Source organism: Peromyscus maniculatus, chromosome 23 (assembly GCF_049852395.1).
Source record: "Peromyscus maniculatus bairdii isolate BWxNUB_F1_BW_parent chromosome 23, HU_Pman_BW_mat_3.1, whole genome shotgun sequence".
Lineage (NCBI taxonomy): Eukaryota > Metazoa > Chordata > Mammalia > Rodentia > Cricetidae > Peromyscus > Peromyscus maniculatus.
Window position 1 is genome coordinate 45,502,046 of NC_134874.1, and position 15,494 is coordinate 45,517,539.

Genomic DNA, 15,494 nt, shown 5'->3' on the forward strand with positions numbered 1-15,494 from the left:
ATTTATTTATTTTATGTGCATTTGTGTTCTGCATGCATTGCATGTATGTCTGTGTGAAGGTGCTAGAGTTTCAGATAGTTGAGAGCTACCATGTGGGTGCTGGGAATTGAACCTGGATTCTCTGGAAGAGTAGCCAGTGCTTCTTAACCTCTGAGCCATCTCTCCAGCCCTACATTTTCTTAGTAGGCTGATATTTATCAGCTGCACAGGGTTGTTGGGCTGGATAGAGGTCCACATTGACAACAGACTACTAGAAAGTTTAGACCAGTGGCTTTCAACCTTCCTAGTGCTGTGACCCTTTAATACAGTTCCTCATGTCATGGTGACCCTAACCATGAAATTATGTTCATTGCTATTTCATAACTGTACTTTTGCTACTGTAATTGTAAATATCTGTGTTTTCCAATGGTCTTAGGGGACCCCTGTGAAAGGGTTGATTGACCCACAAAGGGGTCATGACCCACAGGTTGAGAACCACTGGTGTAGAGGGTGACACTGGGGTCCATCTGTATGACTGAGGACAGAGGGCCTGGAGGATTCAGAGGAGAATCAGTCAGGGACAAACCTGGGATATAAAGTAGACAGAGCCTGGTACACATGTGGGTGATGGAACATGTCCAGTCCTGTCCCCCTCCATAAGCCCTTATTGAAAAGGCCCTTATTGCCTCACAGGTACAGCCAGGGTCCACAGAGAGGTCAGTTTAGTACATAAGAGAAGACCATGTGACCTGGAGAGCACAGAAAGGCCTCCAGCAGCTGATACATGGCAAGGCTTCTGCTTTGATCCGAAAGGAGGCTTGTCCATGACAGGGCCCAGACCAGCCTTGTCCTTCCAGAGACCAGAGCAGCTTCCTGGTTTTGCCTTCTGGCTGGCCATCAGCGGTCTCATCTCTACCAACAGTCACATCTTTCAAACTAAGAACATGGTGACCTCACTGTGACCACCTGGCCTGCTCACAGGGAACCACTGTCACCTACAGTCTTAGAAAATGCTGTCTGATTCCCATTCCCAAAGACTGGGAAGCCCGGGAAGGGTCTTGGGCAGGAGCTACCAGAGTGCTGAGGGTGGCCTGAGGGGACCCACGGGAGTTCTGACTCATCTATATGCCACAGTGGGGTTAAAGGAGGACTGCCGCGTGGGAGACATCCTTGTTACCTTAGGCAGATGAATGTGAAGGTACCTGAAGGAAGGAAAGGCACCCCAACTGAGGCGAGTCTGGCACCCAACAGAACCGTTCTAACTCTGCTTTCTTCCATCTGCTGCAGTTCCAGGGGAGCCTCCAGGGTCTGTCTCAGCCACGCCACACACCACGTCCTCCGTCCTGATCCAGTGGCAGGTAAGAGCCAAGGGAACCTCACTTATTTCTGAAGCACACCCTCGTTTCCCTGTTCAGTCAACCAGGACAACTGTACAGAGTTTTCACGCAAGCCACACCCGTGCCAAGTATGTGACTATGAGGGAGGAAACAGCCTGGTTGAGTTCCACAGAGCCCCCAGCTGAGGAATGGCAGCGGGAACCTGCAGGAGAGGGCTGCTCCAGGGCTTGGGCTGCTCCAGACCCCGGTCTCCAGGGCTCACAGAGCACAGGGATGAGAAAAGAAGAGGAGCTTCTAGCCAGTGCGGGAGACTCCGGAGAGGCCCTACAGCCTTGAGGGAGGGCAGGTACTGTGGGCTGTGTGCAGACAGCCACTGGAAGGCCTGGTCAGCCCAAGTTGGGCTGCTGTGAGCTGGGGATGGAGAGGGTGGACCAAGTGGCATGGGACTCTTCCTTGAGGTTGATGGTGTTGCCCAGGGGGATGGCAGGTGCCAGTATGAATGCAGAGATACAAGCACCTCAGTGGCTCTGTGTTGGTCAGAATTTCAGTATGTGACGAAATAACATGGGGTGGGAGAGGGGGGACAACACAAAAGAGGGAAGACATGGAAATATCTCAATGCCAGTGAATCACAGGTCATCTGGAAACTCATTCTAAAAGAACTATTTACATGACCCCTGGGGCGTGGGGACCTGCTTGGGGGCAGGGGCTTATCTCTGAAGGTGGAAGGCCAGGGTCAGGACTCACCTCTCATAGACACCTGCAGGTGCCTGGGCAATGAATGAGCAAAGCCCTCTGGGTGGGATGGCGTGAGAGCTGTGTGGCCCGCACTTGGTTCAAGCATCATGGACAATTCAGAGCAGAGGCCCAGGAGTGTCGGATGGAGCCTGGGGCCTGCACTAGGAAGGTACAGAGGGACAGGGACAGGCAACTGGAGGAGCTACCTAACCCCCAAAGTCCTCATCACCCCATGCACTATGTTGTCTCCTGGTACCTATGTGTTAGGTTGTATCTTACGTTAGGTACTTTCCTCTTTGCTGAGACAAAATATATGGCACGAAGCAGGTTAAGGGGGTAAGGAGAGCTTATCTGGGCTTACAGTTTGAGAGTCAACCCATCACGGTGGGGAAGGCATGGTAACAAGTGGCTGGTCACACGGCACCCACAGTCAGGATGCAGAGAGAGATGGAGCTGGGACTCAGATCACGTTCTCCTTGTTGTTCAGTCTGGGACCTCAGCACATGGCATGATACTACTCACCATTAGGGACCATCTTCCCACCTCACTTATCCTAATCTAGAAATGTCTACATAGACATGCCTAAGATCTGTTTCCTACATGATTTTAAATCCTGTCAAGTTGACAGTCAGTATTAATTCTCATAGATTCTATGAAGCACAAAAGTAGGTTCAACCTAATGGAATTTGACACTGTCACCTACGGGAGGGACAGAGGAGAGGCCTTTAGCAGCGAAGGTCTCTGCTGAGAGTATAACATCTTCCCTTCACCGACAGAGTCACCACCCAGTGACAGGTGCCTTTCAAGGCGACAAAAGATATTTCCAAATGTTTCCTGGTGACACTGGCAGTTCACTGCTGTATACTCAGCCTTCTCTGGTGTCACTGGTGTGTAGGGGACAGAACAAGAAGGGGTCTTCCTGGGCCCCCATCTGCCCCAATATGTCAAGGAGTCATCCATGGCAAATAACAAAGAACCTCGATCTTGGCATGCCAGAGGCCTCTCTGGATCCAGGTACTTCCTCAAACAAGCAGGTGCCATGGATGCTCCATCTCTGATATCACACATCCTTATTCCCAAGGGCCCTGCTTCAACCCTGACTTCCATCCATGGCTGTGCTGGGAGGCCAGTAACATTCCAAGCAGAAATTCAAAGTCCCGAGTGTTGTGTCTCTCCCCCTCCACAAACACACCAGGATTGGTCTTGCTGTCAACAGCTCCACACGGTCCCCTGCAGCAGCCCAGGGAGGTCCCTTAATCGCTTAGGGACCTTGACGCCCATAAAGCCAGATCGTTGTTTTCAATGCAGAAAGGAATTTCAGGATGAGCCAGTGTGAAGCAGAGTTGGAATCCATTGAAAGTAGAAAGAGGGGCACCTGGTAAAGAGTCAGATGTGCCTGAGTGAGCACAGCTTCCCAGAGAAGGCCCACTTCAGGGTCTTCACTGTGACTCCATTTTGGAAGCTTCTGGAATTTCATTGCTTTGTGGGTTTCTAAGGGCCCTCCCCTTCCCTGCCTCTGTCCCCCTCTTTTTAATTGAGACCATAAGGGGACTCTAGAGATGCCTTGGGTCGGGTCATATATAATCTGATAGAGTGAAAATGAGCCGCAAAGGCTGTGGGGGGGGGGGGCTAGGGCTTGTTATTTTTTTACTGCCAATGGGGTTTCTGGTGAGATTTCTGGGAACCTGCAGGTTACATCTGAGAGGGGAGAATGGCCTTAGGCAAATGTGTCTGAATTGATTCTCACTAGTGAAAGGCTTTAACCGGGCTCCGGGGTGAGGAACTCCTCTCTCTCCCCACACCCATCATTTCCCCTGCCTTTATATACTGCCTCCATTCCTACTGTGCCAAATTCTACTAGAAAATTAGTGTTTTATTTGTAGATGTGGCAGCTGGCCTGCCAATAATGAGGTACACGTCTTTTCCACAGAGGCAGCCAGTGCTCCGGGCGGGGCTCATCATCCCCCCTGAATAAAGTTGCTATGGCTCCGAGCTGCTGCCGGTCCCAGTCGGTAACAGCACAGGTGTCAAGTGTCTTCCGTGGCTGCTGGACAGCCTGTGAAGTGGCGTGGAGCCGCACCAAAGGAACTTGGCATATGTGCTCATCAGCTGTGCCCTCCAGTGCCCAACAGAACAAACGGATTTCAAAAAGCCCAGAGCAAGAGGTGGCCAGTCCAGTGTATTGTAGAAATAAATGCCTGTCAACCAGCAGGCGATTGAAACACAATTAAAATTATGAGTAATTTAGGAAATCAGAGACTGGACCGAAGAAAGCAGAGCTGCATCTAAATATAGATTCTCTTCCCCAGGAAGCATCTCACCTGTAACTTTTTGTTTTTTTTTTTTTTTTTAGCAATTTGCTGGAATATATATATATATATATATATATATATATATATATATAGTGTGTGTATGTATGTGTATACATATATACACATACATACATATATACATACATACATACATACAAACACGGGCTGTAATTTGAAGGTTGTGGCCCTCATCAATGCCCTCCCCACAGCGAACTGCTGGGCTTCAGGCCTCCTAGGGGACAATCAGACTTCACCTTTAGCAGTATCCTACGATTTGAATGTACATTACTTTTGCAATGAGTTCTGCTCATCCCAGAGTGGAGGCTTCTGAACTGAGGATGACAACGTTGACTGTCCCCGTGAGCCACTCTGTGCACCGATCCCACACATGCCCTGACACCACAGGGGGATGTTTTGGTTGTTTTGCTCCTTGCTGTGACAGAACACCTTCTGGCTTACAGTTCTAGGGTGCGGCGGGTCGTGGTGGGATGGCATGACAGCAGGGTCTTGGACACCAGGTCGCATTGTGTGTACTGTCAGGAAACAGAGAGCTGAATGCTGGGGCTCACCTTTGTATTCAGGACCCCAGCCCATGGAATAGTTCTACCCACATTTCCACCTCAGCACAGTCTACGACCTTTCTCACAGGCATGCCCAGATACTTACTGGCAAATGAAAGACCTGCTCCCCTCTTGCATAAGCTAGGGGACTTTTCCTTCTGTGAATGTAATGGTGACCAAGACAAAGGCCATGCAGCCTCAGCCATGGGCAGCTGAGAACCCAGGGTTTATTTTCCTTGCTCAAAGGGGCCATAAGCTGGGCTGACAGGAATGTACAGGAAGGCAGTGGAGAGAGGCTGTGCCCGAGGGACAAATGAACGCACTTGACAGAGTGGTGAGGTTTTCCCCAGAGGACAAAGCAGAGAGAAGGTCCAGCCTGGGCAAAGACTCAACTGTAAAGTTACTGGTGGTCATGGTGTAAATATGGTATGTGCCCCAAATGTCTAATGGGTGGCATGCTTGGTTCTGGACATGAGTAGCCAGTTATGGGGCTTCAGGGAGATAGCTGGATAAGGGATCTAACTTATAATTGATGGACCTGGAACTGGAAAAGGCTGTTGGGCATGCCGCACGCGTGCGCGCGCGCGTGTGTGTGTGTGTGTGTGTGTGTGTGTGTGTGTGTGTGTGTATGTGTGTGTGTGTGTGTGTGTGTGTATGTGTGTGTGTGTGTGTGTGTGTGTCCCCACTTGTGTATGCCTGTGAATGCACATGGAGAGGCCAGAGGTGGACAGTGGATGCCCTCTTCTATGGGTCTTCATGTTATGTATTTATTGATAGACAGTTTCTCTGAACTTGGACTTAGAGATCCTGTAGCTATGGAGGCCAGCCAGCAAGCCCTAGTGATGCTCTTATGCAGCAAGTCTTCTTACCTACAGAGCATCTCCCCCACCTGGGGCAGGCATTTGAAGGGTGGTCTGCCTCTTTCTATGGGTCTCCTTCTGCTTCCTGTCCACTGTGAGGGGACCATGTGCTTCCCCACCACACTCTGCTGGCCTCACCACAGGCCCAGAAACACTGGAGCCAAGTGACCCCTGGACCAAAGTCTCTGAACCCATCCACCAAAACAACCCCCTCCTCCTTCCAAATTGCTCTCACAGGTGTTTATCACAGCGGCAGAAAGGCTGACAAACACATCCCATGTTTAATGCTGTGCTTCAAATGGAGGTGACCTGGGATTGTGTGTGTCCCTAACCACTGGAACGTAGTCCCAGAGGGAACCCCTGCACCACTCTCCAAGACATGGGGGTCAAAGGGATGTAAGCCGAGACCCCAGAGACATCAGCAGTCCCTCTGAATTCGGATTTGAATCCTAGCTTCTCCTCATGGTCTCATGAGACCTTAGGTGAGCGATTTGCTTCCCTGGATCCTAGGTCCCTGGTGTAGCATGGGGCGATCGTGGCTCTGTAGCCTACCTCCTGCCTGAGCCACAAAGGCTGATGGTAGAGGCCTGCTCCTCCCAACACAAGACCCTCCCTCCAGTCAATTCTGCCAGCCCCACAGGGCACTGTCCTTCAGGGTCTTTCCCAGGGCACCGTTCTCCTTTGTAATGGGTGATGACGGTCTGGTGTCTGACCATGACTGTGTCACCTGCATTGGAACAGGGACTTTTGAAAAGCTGTTCTAGACTCTGAGTCTGCCACAGGGTTTTGGATAGGGGATGGGCCAAGGGAGGCAGAGTTAGGAAGGGCTTCTGGGTCCCTTTCTGCCCATACAGATGGCCAGTCTTGGGTACTGTAGGGCTATGGGACTGAGCACAGGGCAGACGGAGCCTTGTGCTCTGGGACATGTCCTGGACTAAACTTTAGGCTTAGGGCTGGGAGAGTTGGGAGGACCAAGCCTGGTGCCAGATCCTGCCAGTGAGGCTTCAAGGCATAGCCTGGGAGTTGAAGCATATGAGGAGGCCACAGTGTCAGGATTTATCCAGAACCTGAATTGCCCATCCTTTTTGGACCTATGAGTCCTGGGGGACTACTTGGAAAGATTTCCAAGGCTGTCACTTAATTTCCACCATGATTCCAAGCTGGAGGAATAAAAAGCAAACTAAACCCAATGCAGTGCTCCACACAGGCTGTCCCGGAGTCCCTGCAGACTCCCTAGACCCTGGATGGGTGATGTCCCAAGGCAGATGTTCCACATAGGCTGTCCCGGAGTCCCTGCAGACTCCCCAGGCCCTGGATGGGTGATGTCCCATTGCAGTGCTCCACACAGGCTGTCCCGGAGTCCCTGCAGATTCCCCAGGCCCTGGATGGGTGATGTCCCATTGCAGATGCTCCATACAGGCTGTCCCGGAGTCCCTGCAGACTCCCTAGACCCTGGATGGGTGATGTCCCATTGCAGTGCTCCACACAGGCTGTCCTGGAGTCCCTGCAGACTCCCTAGACCCTGGATGGGTGATGTCCCATTGCAAATGCTCCACACAGGCTGTCCCGGAGTCCCTGCAGACTCCCCAGGCCCTGGATGGGTGATGTCCCATTGCAGTGCTCCACACAGGCTGTCCCGGAGTCCCTGCAGACTCCCCAGGCCCTGGATGGGTGATGTCCCATTGCAAATGCTCCACAAAGGCTGTCCCGGAGTCCCTGCAGACTCCCTAGACCCTGGATGGGTGATGTCCCATTGCAGTGCTCCACACAGGCTGTCCTGGAGTCCCTGCAGACTCCCCAGGCCCTGAATAGGTGATGTCTCCACCTTGTAGGAGCTGCACATGGGCAAGCCTGGACTGCATGCAGCCTTTGGAGAATCTGCCATCTATGCCTGTGTCAGCCACTTTTCTGAACTCTAACGAAACATCTGAGAGAATTAATGTGTAAAGAAAAAAGACTGTTCATTCCACTCACAGTCTGGCAGGTTCCAATCCAAAGTCAAGGACTTGTTGGTTGGAGTCTCTGTTGAGAAGTGCATACTGGAACAGAACAACCACCTCATAGCCAGGAAGCAAAGAGAAACAGGAAGATCCTGGGATCCCACAGTCTCCTTCAAGGGCACCATACTCCCATACCTAACTTCCTCCCACTAGGCCCCACCTCCTAAAGGTTTCAGCTTGGGGACTGTCCTCATTAGCATTCACAGCCCGGAGTCACAGGGAAAGAGTCTTATCTGAGTGGTTGTCTTTATCAGGTCGGTCTGTGGGTATGTCTGTGAGGACTGTCTTGATTGTTAGATGATGTAAGAGGGTCCAGCCTGCCTGGGCAGCTTCATTTCCTGGGCAGGTGGTCTTGGGCTGTGTAAGAATGCTAAGCACCAGTCAGAGAGTGAGGCAGCAAGTCCCCCAGGGATGAACTGTGACCCGAAGTGTAACGTCCTCTCGAGGGGGTGGAGGCCTCCAGCACACAGCCCTTCCTGGGGGCCACTGATCCAGACCACAGCGGATACCTGCTGGGAGGGCACACAACTTGACTCAGATACTCTGGGCTTCGGATGCCACCTGGCAAATATGGCCCCAGCTTAATGCTGGTCATCGTTGTCCCCTGGGTAGAGGGGCATGGCCTCTGCCCTTTCCATCCTCTGACTTGACTAGAAACGTCTCCACCTTTCACACTTCCTCCCCCAATCCCCAGATTGCACACTCAAGGGCTGGGGTTGTGTGTCTGCACAACCACACTGCGTTCCCAGCAAAGGCATTTCCGTTTTCCCAGCGTCCTGTTTGGTTGATATTTGAGTGAACAGAATCCAGTCCTCCCCACTTCCTCTGCTGTAACTGTCCCCAGCCTGTGCATCTTCTGCAGAGTTGGCCAGGCTGTAGCAACATCCCCTCTGGTGTGATCTCAGACTGACAGAAAGGCTTTGAAGGTGACCCTTGAGGGGAGCTTTCGGGCGGGCTGGCACTTGCAGAGCCCAGCAGCAAGCTTTTGATGTGCCCACTCACCCTCCCTTCTTGCTGATTTGAGTCAGCCCAGATCCCAGCAACGGGAACCGCACCATCTCATCTGCCTAGCCTGGGCCTTGCCACCACCACCTCCCCACAGTGTGAGTGAAGACTGTGCCAGAACCTTCTGCATGGCCACATGGTGTTATCTGAGCGGCAAGAGCAGGCTCCTGGTGTAGCAGTCAGAGCCACAGAACGGGGTTACACATCTCCCTGGTTCTTTGTCAGGGGCCTAGGAAGGGAGGGGCAAAGCTGCCCCAGGGTCTTGGAAATACTTGCTGTCCGTTGTTTCGCAAAGGGCTTCTTATACACGCATTGCCACAGGACTGGTGCCCATGGTTCAAGGAACCATGAGTGGCTGTTTAGTGGACTTAGAGGAGGCACTTTCCTGGCAAGTTCCCTGACTTAGGCTGTGGATCATTTTGGAAATCTGTCATGTGGAAAACATCACAAAACCTAGACAAGTTCCAGCCCGGGACCCTGGGAGTGCACTTCTCAATCAATCTCCCCACTCTAGACAGAGGAGCACCATCTCTCCCATGGGATGTGTCATGGAGGACTCTTCTTCAGGGACAGCATATAAGCCATTTCTGTCAGTTCCCCTTGCTCTAGGTGCTAAAGTTTCCTCAGGAACCCCACAGTTCTTTCTCACCCACCTCCATGGCTCTTCCATTCCTTGAACAGAAGATCTCATAACCACAAGGAGATGCAGGTGGTTACTAATCCTCACAGTCGGAGACCCTCCATCTCTCCATGGCTCTGCCCTGGGCCCACACGAGCATGCAGAAGGCAGACAGGCCCAGGTATATAAGAAGCCACTGCATTCCCTGTCTTCTGCCATGCCATCTCACCTCAGGAGGGGCCTGATGTCACAGAGCCAGATCCTTCCCTTAGGGGACCACATCTATGAAGCAACCTGCAGTCACAGGAAACAGAGGCGCTGAGCTTAGGTGGCTGAGCAGCCAAGGACAGCATTATTCTTGCTTCAACCCGAGAATGGATCCTTCGTCCTTTCCTATAGATGTTAGGAGACATGCAGAGAAATGCCTCTCACAAGGTGTTAAAAAAGGTGGGGCAATGGCTCAGTAAAATGCTTGCCTTACAGGCATGAGGACCTAAGCTCCATCCCCGGAACCCATGAGAGAAGCCAGCCTGGTACCATGAGCTTAAAACCCCAGCACTGGAGAGGCAAAAACAGGCAGATCCTTGGGACTCACTGGCCAGCACAGCCTACTTGGCAAGCTCCAGGCCAATAAGAGACCCTGCCTCAAAAACAACAGGGTAGACATCTGAAGAACAGCCAGCGTTCTTCTGTCCTCCACATGTATATATGCACACTTACAGCACCTGCACACACACCAACAGCTCATGTGCATGTACACACACACACACACACACACACACACACACACACACACACACACAATGTGGTAACAGTAAGTTTGGAGAGAGATTCCATCAATTTTGACAATAGCACTTTGAAAATCAAATCTGGCTGCGTAGCCTATATTTTTGTTGCCTAACCCTGACCACCCTAAGAGGAGATAAGCAAAAACCAAAATGAACTCACCCGACACCCCAAACCCTGAGCTGTGGCTTGTTGCTCTGTCCCGGTTGTCTGGGGCCTACTGAAGCCAGCTGTAGAGCCCCACCCCACCCCCAACACATGCTGCCAGCAATGCTCAGGAAGGGTCAGAGGGGACAGGAAAGGTCTCTTCTGAAGTAACTGCCCGCTCTGCTGAGACCCAGTTTCCCACTATCTGAGACGAAACCCAAGGTGGAAGCATTCCCCGCTGTGGTCCAGGGTGTGTGGCAGAAGTCCTGGGATGGAACCCCAGCTCTGACTGGTGCTGGGAGTCCCCTAAGCACTTGGACAACAGGCCATTGTGACCCAGCAAACCTCCCAGGCATCTGGTTACACACCTCCACCTCTATCGGGCAGCTAGGTTCACAGATGCCGTTTCCAACAGCGTCTTCACTACTCCCAACGTGTGTGTGTGTGTGTGTGTGTGTGTGTGTGTGTGTGTGTGTGTGTGTGTATGCTTGTCAGCCATGTTACCACATGTGTTCCTGGCTTCCCAAGCCCTTCATCTTGTGGTTTAGAGAGCAGAGTGACCAAGCAGTGAGTGCTGGGTTTCTGGGGCCTAGGAAAGCAACTGTAGACCCTCTGGTCTCTGGGTCCATGTCACAGCCACAGAGATTGGTTCTGGAGGCCGGAAGTCCCAAGGCCAGATGACAACAGGACTCTTCTCCCTCCGGGAAAGGCACTGTACTGGAGTCCCCCAGTGTCATCTGGCTGATGGTAGCCATTTGTGTCCCTTAGCTTATAAACATAGCACTCTAATCTGCCTCCCCATATTCACTGGGCATTCTTTCTATGTGCCCACAAGTCCAAATGTCCCTCCTCTTACAAGGATACCAGCTGTTGGACTAAGGCCCTCCCAAATCCAGTGTGATTTCCCCTCAACTAGTTCTAGCTATCTGGGGAAAAAAAAATGATGGTATAGTTTGAGGCTGCTTCTCTAGTAGTCCCCTTACTGCTTCTAGGTTCACCCCACAGAGAGACACTCCCTCCCCATCTGTGCCTGTATCTCACTCCCCCACCTCACCTCAAGGAGTTAAGCTAGACCCAGGATAAGAAATCATGTCTGCATGTATCAGTTAGGGTTCTCTAAAGGAACAGAACATAAATGAATATTATTGGAGCAGCATACAGGAGGTAGTCTACAATGGCTGCCTTCCAACAGAAAGACCAAGAATCCAATTGTTCAGTCCACAAGACTGGATGTCACAGCAGCCTTGATCTATTGCTGGAATCCTGGAGGATTCCTAGAGAGCTACTGGTCTTCAGTCTGTCCTGGAATCCTGAAGAAGTCAGTTCTAACAGCAGCGAAGGAACGCCTCAGCATCAGGATAGATGAACTTGCCAACAAGAGTGAAAACGAGCAGGCAAAAAGCTTCCTTCTTCATGTCTTTTTATGTGGGCTGCCACTAGAAGCTGTGGCCCAGGTTTAAGATGGGTCTTCCCACCTCAAATGATCCAATCAATAAAATCACTCAGACATGCGCGGCTACTTGGGTTTTAGTTGATTCCAGATGTAATCAAGTTGGCAATCAAGATAGCAGCCATCATACCACATACAAGGTGTGAGCAGGGCTCCACAACTGGCTCTGAGTCTGGGATGGTTCATCTTTTCCCTTTAATAGTCTCAAACCTTTCGTGTGTGTGTGTGTGTGTGTGTGTGTGTGTGTGTGTGTGTGTGTGTGTATTGCACACACAAGTGCAGGTGTCCATGCACATACACACATGGAGGCCAGAGGACAACTTCAGGTGTTCCTTAGTAGATGTTCACACTGATATTTGAGAGCAGGCCTCTCACTGGCCTGGAAGTCACAAGTAGACTAGGCTAGCCCCCTAGAATGCTCTGTCTCCTTCTCCCCAGTGCAGGATCACAAGCATGCACTACCCTGCCCAGCTTTTTATGTGGGTTTTGGAAATTGAACTCAAGTCCTAGGGCTTGCAAGGTGGACACTTTGCCAACTTACATATCTCATCAGCTCTCCTCCTTTGTTTTAACAACAAAGACCGTAGGCTTAGAGCCTACATGGCCTGATGAACTGAGTTCAAACCCTAGAACCCACATGGTAGAAGAAGAAAATCAACTCCTAGAAATTATCCTCTGACCTCCACGTCCATACCATGGCTCATGTGTGTGCATCCATGCCTGCACACATGAGTGCTTGTGTGTGTGTGTGTGTACATACACACAAACTAATCATCAAAATAAAATCAAATATATGTAAAAGCGATTTGTAAAAAGAACCATGGGGCTGAAGAGATGACTCAGTGGTTAAGAGCACTGGCTGTTCTTCCAGAGGTCCTGAGTTCAATTCCCAGCAACCATATGGTGGCTCACAACCATCCATAATGAGATCCTGTGCCCTCTTCTGGCCTGCAAGCATGCATGTAGCAGAACACTGTATACATAATAAATAAATAAATAAATCTTTAAAAAAAAAAAAAAAAGAACCACGGCCTTGAAATAGTGACTCTTCATGGTGGGCTAATCACACCAGAGTGGAGGTTACTAAGCCTTCTTTACATATTGACTCCGATAATATCCCCAAATGGCTAAGTGTGCAATGTCTTTGCAGCCTCCCCGGGATGAGAGCCTGAATGGCCTTCTGCAAGGCTACAGGATCTACTACCGCGAGCTGGAGTCTGAGACAGGCATGGGCCCCGAGGCCAAGACACTCAAGAGTCCCTCTGCCTTACGTGCTGAACTTACAGGTGAGCTTTACACATCTGTCTGCTCCTTGGAAGGCATGCTGGGAAATACCAGACACAGTGAGGGAGCAGACAGTGTAATGTGAAGCCAGTGGGGCACAGATGGAGGCAGTGGACCTGGAGGCTGAATTGAGAGAGAAGGGGCCAGCTCTGCGGAGACACATTGTGTAGAAAATGGCTATGCGTAGGTACCTCCTGATCTTGCTGAGCCTGCATCCCACCACAGCCAGAGGCAGCTTAACTGCAGAAGACTCTACCTCTCTACCCACCCACCCACCCACCCCCCCACCCCCCCCACCCCACCCCCCGGAAGGAAATTGTCCCTAAATAGTGTCATAGAAAATTCCCCTTTTGTTAGGCATGGTGGCACATGCCTAATCCCAGCACTCAGGAGGCAAAGGCAGGCTGATCTCTATGATGAGGGACAGACAGGGCAGGAGAACAGCTGGGCAGCACTTCCTACATAGTTCACCCCCATCAGGCCAGGAAGCGACCTAATGGCCAGTCGCCCAGTGTGCAAGAGGGCCCCTGCTCCACCCCACCCTTTCCACCAGGGTCACACATGCCAACTGTACACAAACTTGTCCCTGGTGGCTTGTAGCTTGATGAATACTTGATGGGTGACTTTCTCATCCCCTTCAGACCAGAGTCCCACAGCTTGTAAACATCAGTCATCTGGATAAACCTGCCTACCAGAAAGGCCTGGAGGAGAGAGAGAGAGAAAAAAAGCATGTCTGTGTCTTTACTATTGTCCTCTACACTGCTACCAACGCCCTCATATTCGCTTCCTTCCTTCAGAGGGCCAGCCCACCACCACTGGTCTCAGGCTGGTGTGTCTTGCTTGATGAGTTAGGTAGACATGTGGTAACTCCCAGGAGCTAATGAGAAGCTACAGTCTACAGTACCTGGGGAACTGTGGATGTCAGCACAGCATCCCATCCAGCTTGCATTGTACCTCATGTCCACCTCACACATGGTTTGCAGGCACAGTGTCCCTCTGTACTAACTGCCTTCCTTACCCCTTGTAGCCCAAAGCAGCTTCAAGACCGTGAACAGCAGCTCCACGTTAACGACATATGAATTAACACGTAAGTGCACAGCACCTCGGGCCCCTGTGACTGTGTGCAGTGGAGATGCCCATCCCTCTCTCAGAGTCCAAGCCAAACCAGCCTGGATTCGTGGCTCTAACTACTGGAGTTCCCTTCTTGATGGTTGTGTCTCAGCATGCCCACATATCAGGGAAACTTCTAGAGACCCAGGCTGGTGGGGTTCCCAATAGTGCCATCTAGCACCCCAACTGGCTGGAACAGAAGGGAAAGTCAGACAAGGCAAGATCTCTCCTGTGGCTCTCTTTGCTCTCTGTCTCTCTGTCTCTCTCTGTGTCTCTCTCTGTGTCTCTGTGTCTCTGTCTCTCTCTGTCTCTCTCTCTGTCTCTCTCTCTGTCTCTCTCTCTGTCTCTCTCTCTGTCTCTCTCTCTGTCTCTGTCTCTCTCTCTCTCTCTCTCTCTCTGTCTCTCTGTCTCTCTCTGTCTCTCTTATAATTATAGTGAAATATACAGGCCAAAATGTTTGCCATCCTAACCATATATTTTCAATTTATGGGTATTTTGCCCACATGTATGTCAGTGTACCGTGTATGTGCCTGGTGCTCAGGGAGGCCAGAAGAGGTCATTGGATCTCCGGGAACAGGAGTCACAGGTGGTTGTGAACCTCATGTGGGTGCTAGGAATCAAACCCAGGTCCTCTGGAAGAACAGCAAGTGCTCTTAACTGCTGAGTCAGCCCCCATCTTAAAGGCAGTGGTCTACTTTCTTTCTCTCTGAACTAAAACCCTTTACATTGAATACTGACCACGGGGACTGAGTTTGTAGCTCAGTTGGTAGAGAAATGCTTGCCTAGCATGGAGAAGCCCTGGGTTCTATTCCCAGCATGGCATAAACCAGGCATGGTGGTGCACACCTGCAAACCCAGCACTTGGAAAGTAGAGGCAGGAGGATGAGAAGTTTGTAAGTACCTGGGTCTTTATCTGGTGCCTGTCTCCAGGAAAGCTGCTGGATAAAGGCAGGTCAGGTCCTGGATGCTTTGCTGCCCTTTACCTGGGCACAGGTGGGGGAGGAGGCATCTTGATTGACAGCAGCATCAGGAGGCGGGATGGAGGCATTTCCTAGTCCTTCAGAGAGCAGGCTGCTCTTCTCCCTGGGGTCTCCATGGCCTGGGTGTGGTCCACAGAGGAGATCTAAGAACAAAAGCTGGTCCAGCTGTAGGCTGACCCTATGTGTTTGACCTCGCAGATCTGAAGAAGTACCGACGCTATGAAGTCATCATGACCGCCTATAACATCATCGGTGAGAGCCCGGCCAGTGTACCTGTGGAGGTCTTCGTCGGTGAGGCTGGTAAGCTCTGAGCCTGTCCCTCAGCTC

The 15,494-nt window shown here is 51.3% G+C and overlaps 1 protein-coding gene across 2 annotated transcripts in view; it reads left to right on the forward strand.

The window, feature by feature from the left end:
• Sdk1 (sidekick cell adhesion molecule 1) overlaps nucleotides 1-15,494 on the forward strand; it is a 968,286-nt gene that overhangs the window by 886,120 nt on the left and 66,672 nt on the right. For both annotated transcript variants that reach the window (XM_006990740.4, XM_076560415.1), the window contains 4 exons: nucleotides 1,267-1,337; nucleotides 12,944-13,079; nucleotides 14,105-14,164; nucleotides 15,366-15,467. In XM_006990740.4, the coding sequence (XP_006990802.2) occupies nucleotides 1,267-1,337; nucleotides 12,944-13,079; nucleotides 14,105-14,164; nucleotides 15,366-15,467 (369 nt within the window). The remainder of the gene's footprint in view (nucleotides 1-1,266; nucleotides 1,338-12,943; nucleotides 13,080-14,104; nucleotides 14,165-15,365; nucleotides 15,468-15,494) is intronic.